A 17745-nucleotide genomic window follows, 5' to 3' on the forward strand; every position below is an offset into this window, starting at 1 on the left:
TCGTACAACTGCTCAAAAATGAACATATGCAGACAGATTTAATAAACATTCACCCTTCTCAGCTAAGGCCATCTTAAATCCAGGCACGTTGGGTCTTGAAAATTCACTTTTTATGGCTGTGCAGAGAAGACTATCACTCTCTATGAGAGGCCTCTAGTGGCCAAAAGACCATATTAGCATGGGTAGTGCCATTGATGGCTTCCACCATTTTAATGCAGTCAACTGGGTGGGACTTCCAACTTCATTGGCTGATCCCTCCTCATGGCCAACTGGGTCAGAGATCTCCTCATTGTGCTGCCTGTGTGCTCAAAGACGCCATAGAAACTATACTTAACAAAATATAAACGCAACATGTAAAGTGTTGGTCCCATGTTTCATGAGCTGAAATAAAAGATCCCAGGAATTTTCCATACACACAAAAAGCGTATTTCTCAATTATTTTACATCCCTGTTAGTGAGCATTTATCCTATGTCAAGATAACACATCCACCTGACAGGGGTGGCCTATCAAGAAGCTGATTAAACAGCATGATCATTACACAGGTGCACCTTGTGCTGGAAAAAAAAGAGGCCACTAAATTGTGCAGTTTTGTTGTGACAAAACTGCACAATTTAGAGTGGCCTCTTTTTTTCCAGCACAAGGTGCACAGGTGTCTAGTTGAGGGAGCATGCATTTGGCATGCCGACTGCAAGAATGTCCACCAGAGCTGTTGCTAGAGAACTGAATGTTAATTTCTCTACCATAAGCCACCCCCAACGTCATTTTAGAGAATTTGACAGTATGTCAAACCAGGCTCACAACTGCAGAGCACATGTAACCACGCCAGACCAGGACCTCCACATACGGTGTCTTCACCTGCAGGATTGTCTGAGACCAGCCACCCAGACAGCTGATGACATTGGGTTTGCAAAAATGGTGGTTTTGCACAACCAAAGAATTTCTGCACGAACTGTCAAACTTTCTCAGGGAGGCTCAACTGCGTGCTCGTCATCTTCATCAGGGTCTTGACCTGACTGCAGTTTAGCATCGTAACCGATGTCAGTGGGCAAATGCTCACCTTCGATGGCCACTGGCACGCTGGAGAAATGTGCTCTTCACGAATGAATCCTGGTTTCAACTGTACTGGGCAAATGGCAGACAGCTTTTATGGAGGTGTGTGGGCGAGGTTTCCTAATGTCAACGTTGTGTAGAAAGTGCCCCATGGTGGCGGTAGGCATAAGCTACAGACAACAATCAATGGCAATTTGAATGTACAGATAAAGTGACAAGATCCTGAGGCCCATTGTCTTGCCATTCATCCTCCGCCATCACCTCATGTTTCAGCATGATAATGCAGGGCCCCAATGTCACAAGGATCTGTACACAATTCCTGGAAGCTGAAAATGTCCCGGTTGCATACTCAAGACATGTCACCCAATGAGCATGTTCAGGATGCTCTGTGTTCCATCTCCCGCCAATATCCAGCAACTTTGCACAGCCTTTTAAGAGGAGTGGGAAAACATCCCACAGGCCACAATCAACAGCATGATCAACTCTATGTAAAGGAGATCGTATGCTGTCGCACTGCTAAATTGTTGCATTTATATTTTTTGTTCAGTGTATATAGGGACGCTTTCTCTATGGAGTTCTGCTGCAGCCCATGGGCTCCTCTGTCTGTCTATACCAGGTATCATTGCACTGATCAGGCTTCCGTCAGCATCTGTCATGGGCATTTCTTAGAATCTCCTACATCACGTTCTACAACCGAATAATACATCAAATATGCCATACAACAAGTCTCTGGACTAGGTTTATTACTGTGTCACATACCACATTTCAAACACTTTGTTTGGCATTCTTGTCCACAATCAGTGCCATTAGACTAGTGAAATGAGCATTAGACTGATGAAAAATGGATCATATTGTTAAAAAAAAACTAACATCTGTTGAGAGTCATGACATAGATGGAGGTGCAAGACCATATTTAGGTATAATTACAGATCACAGATCATTCCCAAGCCTCTCAATCTCATTCAGACAGAATGTCATATCTTGGTGGGAGAGCTGCGGTGAGATTACTATCATGCGGAAGAAGTTGACTCGTCCACCCTGAGGCTGGTAGCCCAACATCATAGTACCCTGCTTCATCATTCGCTCCTTAATCACTGGAGCCACCTGTTGATGAAGACACAAGATCACCCAAGCATTGTATCAGCCAGACAGACAAACTAACTGGATTAAAATGTAGAATATATCATAGCAATTGGAGGTAAAACAAATAAATAACTGGAATCATAGTAAGCACTTCACACACCAACCTTTGACAATCTGTCATTGTAGTCTGGACTGTTCTCCTTTCCCCTCAGACTGGGTGGTATGAACCAGAAACACACGTTCACAAACAACGGCTGTTCAACAGAACAAAAGCGGAAGACATAGGTGAGATAAATGGGAGAAGAAAATGTTTTCTATGTATTTGCTAAAACAATGACTCACCTTCCCTATAAGTTCAAAGCCCTCTCTTCTCTTCATCTCCTCCACCAGATATCTATGGTTGGACGGTCAACACACAGATCAGTGTTCCACAACATTTGAACATCTTTCATTGACATACAGTACCAGTCAAAAGTTTGGACACGTACTTATGCAAGTTTTTGTTTTTTGTATTTTCTACATTGTAGAATAATAGTGAAGGCATCAACTATGAAATAACATGTGAAATCATGCAGTAACCAAAAAAAGCGTTCATGGTCAAATTGCTGCAAAGAAACCACCACTAAAAGACACCAATAATAAGAAGAGACTTACTTGGGCCAAGAAACAAGCAATGTACACTGGACCGGTGGAAATCTGTCCTTTGGTCTGAAGAGTCCAAATTTGAGATTTTTGGTTCCAACTAAGAATACCGAAGAGTGAATTAAATTATTTTGAAAACGCAATTAAGGGAATTAACTGGAATGATATCTTATCCTATACAGATGTGGAAGGTTGCTGAAAAGTGTGTAGCAGAACTGATTGCCCACCTCAACAACAACCCCTTCACATTACACTTGACGCAGTTTGGCTTCAGAGAGAAACACTCCACAGAAACTTCCAACTGCTTTCCTCTGGAAAATGTGAAGTCCAAGATGGACAAAGGGGGCGATGTTGGGGCTGTGTTTCTGGACCTAAGGAAGGCTTTTGATACTGTTAACCATGAGATTCTCATCACAAAATTGTCCACGTTCAACTTTTCCCCCGATGCCTTGATGGATGAAATCATACCTTGACGGCAGAACTCAGTGTGTCAGAGAGAGCAATGAGCTGTCGCCCACTCTTAGCTATGTGCCCCAAGGGTCAATACTGAGGCCCTTCCTTTTCAGCCTGTACATTAATGATCTGCCTTCTGTCTGTACTGGGACTGAAGTTCAAATGTATGCAGATGATACAGTGATATGTGCACACAGAGAGCAAACAGCAAGCTGCACAAGAACTCACTACTGTAATGGTCCAGGTTACAAAGTGGCTCAGTGACTCATGTTTGCATCTCAATATGAAAAGAACTGTCTGCATGTTCTTCACAAAGAGGGCAACAGATGCTACTGAGCCAGATGTCTATGTGTCAGGGGAGATTCTCCAGCTGGTATCTGATTTTAAGTACCATGGCATCATACTTAATTCCAACCTCTTAAAATCCATGTGAAAAAGGTAATTCAAATAACCAATTCAACCTAGCTAATTTCCGATTTTTTTTTAATTGTTTGATACAGAGGTAGCAAAACTGTACTTCAAATCTTTGATTCTCCCCCACTTAACATACTGCTTGACTAGTTCGGCCCAAGCTTGCTGTACAACATTAAAACCCATTCAGTCAAACAGGCTCTCAAAGTACTTGATAGGAAGCCCAATAGCCATCATCACTGTTACATCCTCAGAAAGCATGAGCTCTTGAGTTGGGAAAATCTTGTGCAATACACCGACACGTCTTCTATTCAAGATCCTAAATGGCCTGGCTCCCCCTCCACTCAGTATTTTTGTTAAACAGAAAACCCAAACATATGGCAGCAGATCCACAATGTCTGCCATGAGAGGTGACTGTATAGTTCCCTTAAGGAAAAGCACCTTTAGAAAATCTGCTTTCTCTGTGAGAGCTTCCCAGGTCTGGAATACACTGCCATCAGACACACATAACTGCACCACCTATCACACTTTCACAAAAAACATGAAGACATGGCTAAAGGTCAATCAGATTTGTGAACCTAATCCCTAGCTGTGTATTGCCACTTTCCATGTTGTCTGTAGCTTGTGAGGGGTGGAAACACTTGCTTTTATGGATTTTGTCTTGTTGCTTTTTGTGCTATGTTGCTCTGTCTGTACGCTGTCTTGATTGTCCTATGTTGCTCTGCGTCTGCTCACTGCTCATTGATTGTCTGTATTGTAATTGTTTTTAATAACCTGCCCAGAGACTGCGGTTGAAAACTAGCCGCCTGGCTAAAACCGGTACTTTTACTGAAACGTTGATTAATGTGCACTGTCCCTGCAAAAATAAACTCAAACCGCTGTATCTTTGTGAGACACAGAGTAGGTAAACAGATGATCTCTACATGTGTGGTTCACACCGTGAAGCATGGAGGTAGTGGTGTGGGGGTCTGTGATTTAATGTCTTGTGATGTATTTAGAATTCCAGGCACATTTAAGCATTCTGCAGAGATACGCCATCCCATCTGGTTTGCACTTAGTGGGACTATCATTTGTTGCTTTGACCCAATGACCCAACACAGCTCCAGGCTGTGTAAGAGCTATATGACCAAAGAGAGTGATGGAGTGCTGCATCAGATGACCTGGCCTCCACAATCACCCAACCGTAGCTTACTTTGAAAAATCTCAAAAATTAAATATATATTTGTATATAACACTTTTTTGGTTACTTCATGACTCCATGTGTGTTATTTCATAGTTTTGATGTCTTCACCATTATTCTACAATGTAGAAAATAGTAAAAATAAAGAAAAACCCTTGAATGAGTAGGTGTCCAAACTTTTGACTCTACTGTAGATTCGATACATTAAAAAAAATGACAACTCTAAGGTGTGTTATGTAAGGAGCTTGATGAGTCAGACTTACAGCAGTAGGTTTGTGAATGTCTATGTTTGTACCTTGTATGGGTGAAAGCCCTGTCAACACGCTCTTCCAAGCCTTTTGACCCTACAGCTTTCCACATCAACCACAGCTTCAGGCAGTCAACCTTACGGCCACACTGTATCGACTTGTCCCCCGTGTCCAGACTCGTGTCATAGAACTTGTCCTGCTGGAAGAGGTACTTTGCATCCGCACTGTGGCAATGTTTCAATAGGTGCTGTGGAAAATGGGAAGAGATCAAGAATAGCTGAGATTTAACAAAAAAAATGGCAACAGACCAACCATAACTGAGAAGACAAACAGGTATCAAACTGTCACGACAGGAAAGAAGGAGAACTATAGAAAGCATGGTCTTTAAACCTGTGGTTAGAGCGTTGGACTAGTAACCGAAAGGTTGCAAGTTCAAATCCCTGAGCTGACAAGGTACAAATCTGTCGTTATGCCCCTGAACAGGCAGTTAACCCACTGTTCCTAGGCCATCATTGAAAATAAGAATTTGTTCTTAACTGACTTGCCTAGTTAAATTAAGGTTAAAAAAATATAATATATATTTTTAAATAAGACCGACGAGTGTTGAAGCATGTAAAAAACACCTGTCCTCGGTTGCAACACTCACTACCGAGTTCCAAACTGTCTCTGGAAGCAACGTCAACAAAAGAACTGTTCGTTGGGAGCTGCACACAAGCCTAAGATCACCACGCACAACGCCAGGTGTTGGCTGGAGTGGTGTAAAGCTCACCGCCATTGGACTCTGGAGCAGTGGAAACACATTCTCTGGAGTGATGAGCCACTCTTAACCAATCTGGGTTTGGCGGACGCCAGGAGAACGCTACTGACCCAAAAGCAGTGCCAACTGTAAAGTTTGGTGGAGGAGGAATAATGGTCTGGGGCCGTTTTTCATGGTTCGGGCTCGGCCTCTTAGTCCAGTGAAGGAAAATAACGGAAATAATACAATGACATTCTAGACGATTCTGTCCTTCCAACTGTTGTAACAGTTTGGTGTTTCCTGTTTCTGCATGACAATGCCTCCGTAGGGTCCAAACAGAAATGATTTGTTGAAATGTGGAAGAACATGACTGGCCTGCACAGAGCCCTGACCTCAACCCCATTCAACACCTTTGGGATGAATTGGAACGCCAACTGTGAGCCAGGCCTCATTGCCCAACATCAGTGCCTGATCTCACTAATATTCTTGTAGATGAATGGAAACAAGTCCCTGCAGCAATGTTCCAACATCTAGTGAAAAGACTGACCAGAAGAGAGGAGGCTGTTATAGCTGCAACATGAGGGGACCAACTCCATATTAATGCCCATGATTTTGAAATGAGATGTTTGACAAGCAGGTGTCCACATACCTTTGGTAATGTAGTGCACCTTTGTAATGAGTGATTTTCAAGATGGCAACACCAATGACATACAACTTAGGGACATTTATCTTGTTAAAAAATAATAATAATCATAATAGCCTTTAATATCAGTGGTGTAAAGTACTAAAGTAAAAGTCGTTTTTTGGGTAATCTGTACATTAATTTATATTTTTGACAACTTTACTTCACCTTTTTTTTTTATACCCATTTTCATTATATCCAAATTGGTAGTTACAATCTTGTCCCATCGCTGCAACTTCCGTACAGACTCTGGAGTGATAAAGGTCAAGAGCCATGCGTCCACCGAAACACGTCCCTGTCAAGCCGCACTGCTTCTTGATACACTGCCCGCTTAACCCGGAAGCCAGCCGCACCAATGTGTTGGAGGTAACACCATACAACTGGCGACCAAAGTCAGCGTGCATGCGCCCGGCCTGCCACAAGGATTTGCTGGAGCGCAATGGGACAAGGACATCCCGGCCAGCCAAACCCTCCCCTAACCCGGATGACGCTGGGCCACATTGTGCACCGCCTCATGCTTAGCAGGACAGGAAAATTGTCTAATTCACACACTTATCAAACACTTATCAAGAGAACATCCCTGGTCATCCCGACTGCCCCTGATTTGGTGGACTCACTAAACACATTCTTCATTTGTAAAAGTGTTGGAGCATGCCCCTGTAAATGTTTTTATTTTTATTTTTTAAACATTATGTTATCTTGTTTACTTTATATAATAAACCATTTATTTTTATTTTTGATACTATACTGGGTGACTTTCACTTAAGTAATTTCTATTAAGGCATCTTTACTTTGACGCAAGTATGACAAATGAGTACTTTTTCATCACAGAGAGAGAGATAGAGATATATATATATATATATCTCTCTCTATCTTTACACACATGGTTGTCGTCACCATGTATATATATATCTTTACACACATGGTTGTCGTCACCCTACCTTCACATTTCTCACTGTCAATCGTGAATTATAATCGTGAATTATAAAGTTTTACTCGTGAAACAACCAACATCTACCTGCCAACCATTTGATCTCAATCAGTTTCATGGGTTAGTTGTAGTAGTTTTTCAATTATTTTTTGATGGCATTAAACTGTAGCATAGCTGTGTTTTGTTTCAATCAAAATCACATTTTGCCTCACATTTTTGCCTTTTTACATTAACGTTATACTATTTGGTTCTGTTATGTCCAATAGGCCTACTATCATTATGTGATCTTTCAGACATTGATTCAGCTTTGCTCTGAATTTATTAAAACGAACACCATTCAGAGTAGCTTGTTCCGTACAAGTAGAGCAGAGACTGTGCGCAAGTACACAATCCCGCACATGCGCAGACGTGTTGAGACCATTAGACCCTGGGAATATGGTTCAAGAAAAAACGGATCTGCAGCCAATACGTTCACTCCTAACTGCATGTCGACATATAAATTGTATCCATCAGTTACCCATAGTCAGATTAAGTAGAACAAAACGGATTAATTGCCCAAATATCCCTTTGAACAGTATAAAAGTATAAAGGACTTGCATTACATTTTATCATAGACAAACAGTTCAATACATAAAAAAAACATGTATGATGTGTAAATATTTGTCATTTTAAAGTGATTTTTAACCCTAACAACCCTTGTGTGGATCTCGTGAAGGGGTGTCTTACCGTGGTGTCCTTGAGCAGAATGGCTGAACACTGCAAGCCCGTCAGCATCATCTTGTGTGGATTCCAAGTCACTGAATCGGCTCTGATCACAAACACATCATTACACTCGAGTCAAAGTCCTATTTTGAGCCATTCAGAAGGCTTGCCCAGTCATGCGAGACATCAAGACACCTAATCTATACTTTGGTACACAAGCACACACAGGCTGAATTCATTTAAAAGCTTTTTGACGCAGCAGCACATTTTGATGTTTTGTGTACAACTTAAATCCAGTAACTGTAGTCTGAGCATGCAGTCCTACCTCTCAACTCCTCTCATGAGATGTTTGTGTTCCTTTGAGAAGAGAACACTCCCTCCCCAGGCTGCCTGTGCCAAACCACAAGAGAATGCCAGTCAGTACAGATGTAGGATCTTAAATTTGATTACCCTGTTGCAGAAGAACTTTTGTGCAACGCAGGAAACTTTAATTTGTAGTGTATTTGAAGTTTAAAAAGGCTTCTGAAATTCATTATTTTAGACTTGATATGCCCTTGTGAGAAATGCATCAACCCCTTCAAAAATCCATTAATTCTAATCCAAATAATTCACATTTCCTATTGCTGCAAGATTATTTTCCTGCTATAGCAAACTGGCTCAAATTAATATCCTACATCTGTATTCTTCAGGTCAAAATACATGGGAAAGATGGTCAACTGTTGAAAAGGATGTAAATTGCCACTGTCGATCTTTTACATTCTTTTGGGAATGGGGTATGAAGTTTTGATCAACATAATAGATGCCGTCGTTCATAATCTTGACAGAAGACTACTTTTGTGGTCTGAAAACATTGGACAAAGTTGGATTCTGGAGTGAAAGATCACTTAATTAAAAAAAAAACTCACATCAACATGCATCCACAAACCCTGTCTGTCACAGATGTCAGCGATGGGCTCCAGTGGGTCAAAGGCGCCTTGTACAGTCGTTCCTGATGTGGCATGGACAAAGAATGGCACTGCACCCTGGTAGGTGAAGAGGGGTAATGAAAGATGCCCTTGCATCTCTACTTGCTGCCTTGTAGTGTGATATGTGCATTGCCGACAGACAACTAGGAATTGCAGATAAAATATTTTAAATGCTAATAGAGTACTAGGAATTCATCAGATCCTTGCGCAAGATATCACTGATTGTCTATTGGCAATTCCTACTGTTATCGGTATAAATACTGAATGATACAGCACATAAAATAGAATTTACACAGTCAATTAAAAAGGTAAACAGTAAACTTGCTTGAGATTTCGCCAGCTCAATTGTCTCACCAAGGTCTTCTGGAATCATGCAACCCCTTTAGGACAACAGAGAGCACGTGTTAAAATCTGTAAATCATGTATGCCTAAGAATGATGAGATGACTGACAAGAGTCACAAAGAAAGGTTCTGCTCACTTTACCTGTCATCCACTTTGACCTTAAACACGTTCTCGGTCCCAATACCCTGAAATGCAGCCGCTTTCATCACAGAGTAGTGGCTCTGGAGGAAAGTTAGGGTATAATGAATGAATGGGAAGTTGGATAGTGTATTCCTTCAACCATACTGTCCATTTTCCCCACCTGTTGAGATGTAAAGACAGCTAGTCGAGGGAGGGACCACATTCCCTTTAGTTTTACTTCTGGGAAGGCCCGGTAGCGTGCTACGTTCATGGCATACATGTTAGACATGGTACCGCCTGGGCAGAAGATGCCATCTCCCTCTGCCCACCCAACTAGAGAACGTAGCTTGGAGAGTACCTCGTCTTCCATCAGGACAAACACTGGAGCCACCTCATAGGTATACCTGTAAAAGAACAGTCCATCACAAGCATCTTCATACCAAAACTTACATACCATAAAGTATATGTGCATATAAATATATATTGCTTTCTCCTACTGGCTAGTGTTAAGAGCCTCCGTAAGGAATCGTCCTGTCAAGGCATGGTAGTCCACCCCTGCAAAGAGCTGATTGAAGAACCGCGGATGATCTAGAAAGAGATATGCGCTTTACTGTAGTGCATGCATTCAGGACCGTCCCAAGCCATTGCATTTACCAAGAATCTAATGTAACCAAAAACCACACTCATCTCCGTCTGTCTAATGTTTCCCTGTGGGGTCGGGTTAGCTCTGGTTCTGGGCGCTAGTGCGGCTAGCAGCAAACCGCATTAACAATCTGGACAGAGCTAGGGAAGGGGGGAACAACTTACTGGTCTTGACACTGTACTTGGCCACATCCCGTATTCTCTGCAGCAGCTGGTGTTGCGGCTCCCCATTCTCTCGCAGCTCTAGATCTAGCAGAGCAGCTAACTCCTCTGGCTCACGCCACTCACACACCTGTGACCAGGGGTAGAACAAGCACAGGCAACCCATCAAAATACAGCACTGAGTAGTGTGTACCTCCATGTTTGATTGTGATGCACACAGTCAGGTGTGAAGAAAATGTCAGTTAACTTACAGGCAATTCCACAGTAAGTGACAAAGATTCTGATTTTTCACTTTAAAATGTAAAAAAAACAAAAAAGTGATTGCAAAGAAACAACTATGCACACGGACTACTTATAACAAACGGAACAAATCATAATTCTTTTACCAAACTTTGCATCTGCACTCTTCAAGTAAATGTGTTTTTGTAAAATTCTGTGGAAACTGTTAAAAGTAGTCCTTGTGCATAGTGTCGTCTGGTTAACTTTGCAATCATTGGTTTTTGTTTGCCATACGTTTTAAATTGAAAACTGAGTCTGTGTCACTTACCGTGGAATTGTGTTTATTTTTTATTTAACTAGACAAGTCAGTTATGAACAAATTCTTAATTACAATGACGGCCTAGGAACAGTGGGTTAACTGCCTGGTTCAGGGGCAGAATGACAGATTTTTCATCTTGTCAGCTCGGGGATTCGATCTAGCAACCTTTTGGTTACTGGCCCAAAGCTCTAATCACTAGGCTACCTGCCGCTACAGGTCCAGTGGTTCCTAAACAAGTTTGCTACATGACCCACCAGGACAGGTATGTTACTCAGGACTACCCAAAAGGCCTGTACAGCAAAAAACATAATATAGTGCCTTCAAAAAGTATTCACACCCCTCAACTTTTTCCACATTTTGTTGTGTAAGCTGAAATGTCTAGACTCAATAAGTATTCAACCCCTTTGTCATGGCAAGCCTAAATAAGTTCAGGAGTAAAAATAGTTTAATGGTTGTCATATGAGAAACCTGAGGATGGAGCAATAACTTTGTCGTTACTCCACAATACTAACCTAAATGACAGAGTGAAAAGAAAGAAGCCTATACAGAATAAAAAAATATTCCAAAACGTGCATCCTGTTCGCAACAAGGCACATAACACTGGGGGAAAGAAAATTGGCCTGAATACAAAGCACTATGTTTGGGGCAAATCCAAAACACCACATCACCAAGTACCACTCTTCATATTTTCAAGCATAGTGGTGGTTGAATCATGTTATGGGTATGATTATCATCGACAAGGAGTTCAGGATAAAAAGAAACGGAACACAGGTATACGCACTGGCAAAATCCTAGAGAAAACCCTGGTTCAGTCTGCTCTCCAATATACACTGGGATCCTAATTCCCCTTTCAGCAGGACAGTAACCTAAATCACAAGGACAACTCTACACTGGAGTTGCTTAACAAGACATGGAATGTTCCCGAGTGCCATGGTTAGTTTTGGCAATGATCAACAATCAACTTGACAGACCTTGAAGAATTATTTTAAGAATAAAGTACAAATATTATACAATCCAGGTTTGCAAATCTCTTAGAGACTTACTCAAAAAGCCACCAAAGCTGCTTCACCAAATATTGACTTAGGGGTGTGAACACTTATGCAAATTAAATACTTCTGTACTTCATTTTCAATAAATTTGCAACAACTTGTTTTCACTTTGTCATTATGGGGCATTGTGGGTAGATGGGTGCTAAATAAAACATTGAATGCCATTATGAATTCAGGCTGTAACAACAAAATTTGGAATAGGTCAAAGGGTATAAACACTTTCTGAAGGTACTGTATATGGCACAATGCAGAGAACAGGCATGTTAGGCTAGAGATTAGACAGTTAACAGGGATGTGAGACCTTCTCTTTGACGTCTGTGCCTTTACATAGCACCTCCTCAATGATGACTTTAAAAGCCTCGGTCAGGAAGAGCTGGCCTTCACTGTTGTGCAGGAGAGGTTCATTCATATCCTGCTGACCATACAGGGGAGAAGGTTCTGTAGTTGTCCCATCGTCCAACCAGGAAAAAGGAGAGAGCGTTGAATAGAGTTGTAGTAGTTTCATGATACTGCATTGTTGAGTCAGTAGTTAAAGTCAATCATTAGAACTACCAACAAGTTCTTTGCATGTTTACGGTCTTTACACAATAGCAATTCATGGTATTGCAGATATCTAGTCACAGGCTCTAGAACCCTGGACAGTGCACCCTCCTCCCGTCAGATAACACACAAACATTCCAAATCACCTTGCTCTGAAACAACACTCTGATTACTCCACCAGTCAAGAAAGGAAGACCATCCCAGGTTCCAGAATCTAGGTAGGTGACTCATGACTTAAAACCACAGTCTGCAAATAAGACCAAACAGAAACAATTGAGCAAATGCACCCCTTGACATTCCACATTTCTAAGGGGTCATTTACACTACATACATTTACGGAAGCAAAACAAAAAAATATATAACCTGCATATTAGAGGTCGACCGATTAATCGGAATGGCCGATTAATTAGGCCCGATTTCAAGTTTTCATAGATCAGTAATCGGCCTTTTTGGACACGATTATGGCTGATTACATTGCACTCCACAAGGAGACTGCGTGGCTGGCAGGCTGACTACCTGTTATGCGAATGCAGTAAGGAGCCAAGATAAGGTGCTAGCTTGCATTAAACTTATCTTAGAAAAAAACTATAAATCTTAAACATAAATCACTAGTTAACTACACATGGTTGATGATTTTACTAGTTTATCTAGCTTGTCCTGCGTTGCATATAATCGATGCGGTGCCTGATGATTTATCATTGAATCACAACCTACTTCGCTAAACAGGTGAATTAACAAGCGCATTCGCGAAAAAAAGCACTGCCGTTGCACCAATGTGTACCTAACCATAAACATCAATGCCTTTCTTAAAATCAATACACACGTATATATTTTTAAACCTGCATATTTAGTTAACATTGCCTGCTAACATGAATTTCTTTTAACTTGGGAAATTGTGTCACTTCTCTTGCGTTCTGTGCAAGCAGAGTCAGGGTATATGCAGTAGCTTTTTTGGTCCTCCAATAATCGGTATCGGAGTTGAAAAATCATAATCCTCGACCTCTACTGCATATACACATAATTGTAGAGGAAAGATGCAAATCTCGTGCGTCCCCTTACCTAGTAGGTATTGTGCGAGACAGCCCCTAGACTTGCTCCCATCCGAGCAGTAACATGCATAATTGGGCACATTCTTCTGTGTTGGACTCATGCCAGATCTCACAACGCCTGGATAGGTATTTGAAGTATCATCAGATGTAAGAGCAATCTGTCAGTTGATGACATAGCACACAACCATTGGTGGATGCTTGCAACATCTGAGCAGGGGAACGCGATCAGAGTCTCCTCAAGCCAAATGCTCCTACAGTAATTGGTTGCGTTGCCCTGCTCAGACGTTGCATGCATCAAACAATGGTAGAGTGCCACGTCATCGACTGACAGATTGCTATAACATACGATGTGCTTAGCTGATACTTAAAATACCTATCCAGAGGTTGTAAGATCTGGCATGCATCAGCACCCAAAATCTTAAAAAGATTGATCTGCTATTAAAACAGCTGAAAAATACTGAATAAAAATAAACACAACATGTAAAGTGTTTGTTCCATGAGCTGAAATAAAAGCTCCAAGAAATGTTCCAGACGCACAAAAAGCTTCTCTCTCAAATGTTGGGCACAAATTTATTTACATCCCTGTTAGTGGGCATTTCTCCTTTGCCAAGATAATCCATCCACCTGACAGGTGTGGCATATCAAGAAGTTGATTAAACAGCATGATCATTACACAGGTGCACCTTCTCCTGGGGACAATAAAAGGCCACTCTAAAATGTGTAGTTTTGTTGCACAACAATGCCACAGATGTCTCAAGTTGAGGGAGAGTGCAATTGGCAAGCTGACTGCAGGAATGTCTAAAAATAGTTTTGAAAGGTCATCAAACAGGGAATTCCTTGTCGTGGAAACTGAGGCAACTTTCTAGAGATCAGACTTCATTATTTGACCTGGTTTTAAATCAGAATTCCCAGTTGTATTGAAAGCACCATATATCCAGAAATACTGTAAATAATGAAGAGATGGTCTTGTCTCTGCCCTATCAAATGGGAGTTGTTGTCCAGCAGACCGATTTAACTGGAGTGGACCCTGTTGCTTCGCCCCCTCCCCTCTGGTATATCTCTTTCGCCTGTGTGACTCGGACTGTGAAATCTGACACCACTTGAAGCTGGGATGTTTCGCCTACCATTTCAGTCGCTCTTCCAACTGTCCAACTATAGGCTAAACGCGATGGTCACATTCCCCTGCTCAGACATTGCACGCATCAACCAATGGTTGCGTGCTATGTCATTAACAGTGTCATCGACTGATAAATTGCTATAACATGGTGTGATTAGCTGATACGTTAAATACCTATCCATGCGTTGTAAGATCTGGCATGCAACAACAACACCTGGTCAGAGGAACACACCCTAGGTCACAGCCACTAACAATGCACAAGCCTGCAATCCTTAGATCCTAGCAAAGCAGGATGGATTCGTCTCTCTGGCACATTCAGAGATCGATTTATAGCAAACTTTATCAAAGTAATCAAAATATATATATGCTAAAGCCCTGTCTGATGTTCAGAAGAGCGGGGCATAAGTTTCGATCAAGAGAGACCTTTAGAAAATATGCAAATGTTCTCTAAGACTAAACATACACATATGTATTTTACAGTTATAAGGAAGGTAAAATCTTAGTGAGTCATTTAATAATTTGATTGTACTATATTTTGAAAACATACAAGTCACTTCAAGCCTTATATGTTTTGTTGAATAGGAAATACATAATTCAGATTTAATATTTTCATATTTGTACGGTGTACTTGAGCTTGTGTCCTCAAATGTGACTAACGTTATACCTCCGCAATTTATAAAAATGAAGAAGAAAAAAAAATACCAGAACAGTATTGGAGTATGGAGCATTAATAGTTATTGTTTATCGCCCTCATGATAAATAATCACCTTTGGGATTACATAGATCAGCCTACATTTTATTTGCGCTAAAATTCTAACGTAAAATCAATTTCGTAAAGGTTCAGCTGCTAGCTAACGTTAACATTAAGCTAACTAGCTAATCATAAGCAGCACGTGTTTCAAGTTAGAAAAAAGAATAACTAAATAAAATAAAAATCACATTTATGATAAAGTATTGCATGCATCATCGAATTTGCAGACTAATGTGAAATGACCTACTATTGATAATGTGATGAGTAGGTTGAATAGTCATAAATTAGGCTAATAATATACTCACGTTCACAAAAGACAATTCTGCTTTTCTTCTTTCTTTGCATACATCCAGAGCCCAACCCCAGCTAGAGGGACATTTTTAAGGATGGTCATTTTTAAAGAGGACCCGAGAAAAACGTGCCCTTTTATAAACAAAATTCATGCAATTCTACAACTAATTACTTTTCATGACTAAATAGTCTTTCATACTATAACAATTACACAATAAGAAACTCTACTGACAAACTAAGATCAATAAAAACGACCTTGTATTGAATGCAAACATCTAATCGATGCCTTTGAAAAGGGGAGACATATTGTAGGCTATGACGTCCAACTAGATTCATTTATTGTCTTACAAAAAAACTTTCCAGAACCGTGGACTCCTACTATAAAGATAGAATATACGCACTCACCGAAAATATGGCTGATGCTCTCCACTATAGTGTCAAAACTTTAGTTTTTCTGGATCAAAATGGGGTTTAGGTAGTGGGCGTGGCCAAGTGCGTGGTCACTGGTGCTGTTTCCGACCGAACACTTTCGAGACCCGCCTGTTGGCCCCAGTGACACAATGTAGCTGTTTTAAAGCTAATTTCGTGCAATTCTACACATTTTTCCATGTGGTGGAGATGAAATGTTGCAGTTTTAAAACAAATTTGCTGCAATTTTCCACATCTGGCCATGGTTTATGCTATCTGAGCGATTCAAGCATTATAACAAAATCAATGGGGCCCACATGCCATGACAGAAATTATTCTGAATGCAGTTTTGAAAATTTTTGATTCTCCTTTACTGTCTAGCTTTTACTTAGGTCATTGTTAATTCTCAAAGAGGATCTTATTGAAAAAATGTACTGGTCCATTATCTTTTCTACATGGTTTATATCTGGTTTCAGTCATTCAAGTTTACTCTGAAAACGTTTTCCACACAATTTTTGTTTTTACTGTTTTTATTCATTTTATTTATTTTGCCTTTATTTAACCAGGTAGGCTAGTTAAGAACAAGTTCTAATTTACAACTGCGACCTGGCCAAGATAAAGCAAAGCAGTGCGACACAAACAACAACACAGAGTTACACATGGAATAAACAAAACATACAGTCAATAACACAATATAAAAAAGTCTATATACAGTGTGTGCAAATGAGGTAAGATAAGGGAGGTAATAAGGCAATAAATAGGCCACAGTGGCAAAATAATTACAATGTAGCAATTAAACACTGGAGTGATAGAGACTGGAGTGATGTGTGCAGAAGATGAATGTGCAAGTAGAGATACTGGGGTGCAAAGGAGCAAAACATTTTTTTAAATAACAGTATGGGGATGAGGTAGTTGGATGGGCTATGTATAGATGCAGTGATCTCTGACAGCTTGTGCATAGGGAGATATGAGTCTCCAGCTTCAGTGATTTTTGCAATTCGTTCAAGTCATTGGCAGCAGAGAACTGTAAGGAAAGGCGGCCAAAGGAGGAGTTGGCTTTGGGGGTGAACAGTGAAATATATCTGCTGGAGCACGTGCTACGGGTGGGTGCTGCTATGGTGACCAGTGAGCTGAGATAAGGCGGGGCTTTACCTAGCAAAGACTTATAGATGACCTAGAGCCAGTGGGTTTGGCGACAATATGAAGCGAGGGCCAGCCTATGAGAGCATACAGGTCGCAGTGGTGGGTAGTATATGGGGCTTTGGTGACAAAATGGATGGCACTGTGTGATAGACTGTATCCAATTTGCTGAGTAGCGTGTTGGAGGCTATTTTGTAAATGACATCGCCAAGTCAAGAATCGGTAGGATAGTCAGTTTTACGATGGTTGGTTTGGCAGCATGAGTGAAGGATGTTTTTTTGCGAAATAGGAAGCCGATTCTAGATTTAATTTTGGATTGGAGATGCTTAATATGAGTCTGGAAGGAGAGTTTACAGTCTAACCAGACACCTAGGTATTTGTAGATGTCCACATATTCTAAGTCAGAACCGTCCAGAGTACGGGCAGGCAGGTGCTGGTAGCGATCGGTTGAAGAGCATGCATTTAGTTTTATTTGCATTTAAGAGCAGTTGGAGGCCACGGAAGGAGTGTT

The 17745-nt window shown here is 41.0% G+C and overlaps 1 protein-coding gene across 1 annotated transcript; it reads right to left on the reverse strand.

Moving 5' to 3' along the window:
* Window positions 1-1777: 1777 nt before the first annotated feature.
* LOC135512441 (cysteine sulfinic acid decarboxylase-like) lies at window positions 1778-16174 on the reverse strand. Its single transcript, XM_064934468.1, has 16 exons — window positions 16092-16174; window positions 15701-15761; window positions 12625-12725; window positions 12240-12376; window positions 10355-10481; window positions 10045-10135; window positions 9729-9951; window positions 9569-9648; window positions 9410-9464; window positions 9025-9141; window positions 8445-8509; window positions 8144-8225; window positions 5116-5315; window positions 2477-2528; window positions 2299-2388; window positions 1778-2155 (listed from the first exon to the last, which is right to left on the reverse strand). The coding sequence occupies exons 3-16, from the start codon at window positions 12707-12709 to the stop codon at window positions 1982-1984; spliced, it is 1578 nt and encodes a 525-aa protein (XP_064790540.1). The 5' UTR covers window positions 12710-12725; window positions 15701-15761; window positions 16092-16174; the 3' UTR covers window positions 1778-1981.
* Window positions 16175-17745: the final 1571 nt, after the last annotated feature.

Source organism: Oncorhynchus masou, chromosome 24 (assembly GCF_036934945.1).
Source record: "Oncorhynchus masou masou isolate Uvic2021 chromosome 24, UVic_Omas_1.1, whole genome shotgun sequence".
Classification (NCBI taxonomy): Eukaryota; Metazoa; Chordata; class Actinopteri; order Salmoniformes; family Salmonidae; genus Oncorhynchus; species Oncorhynchus masou.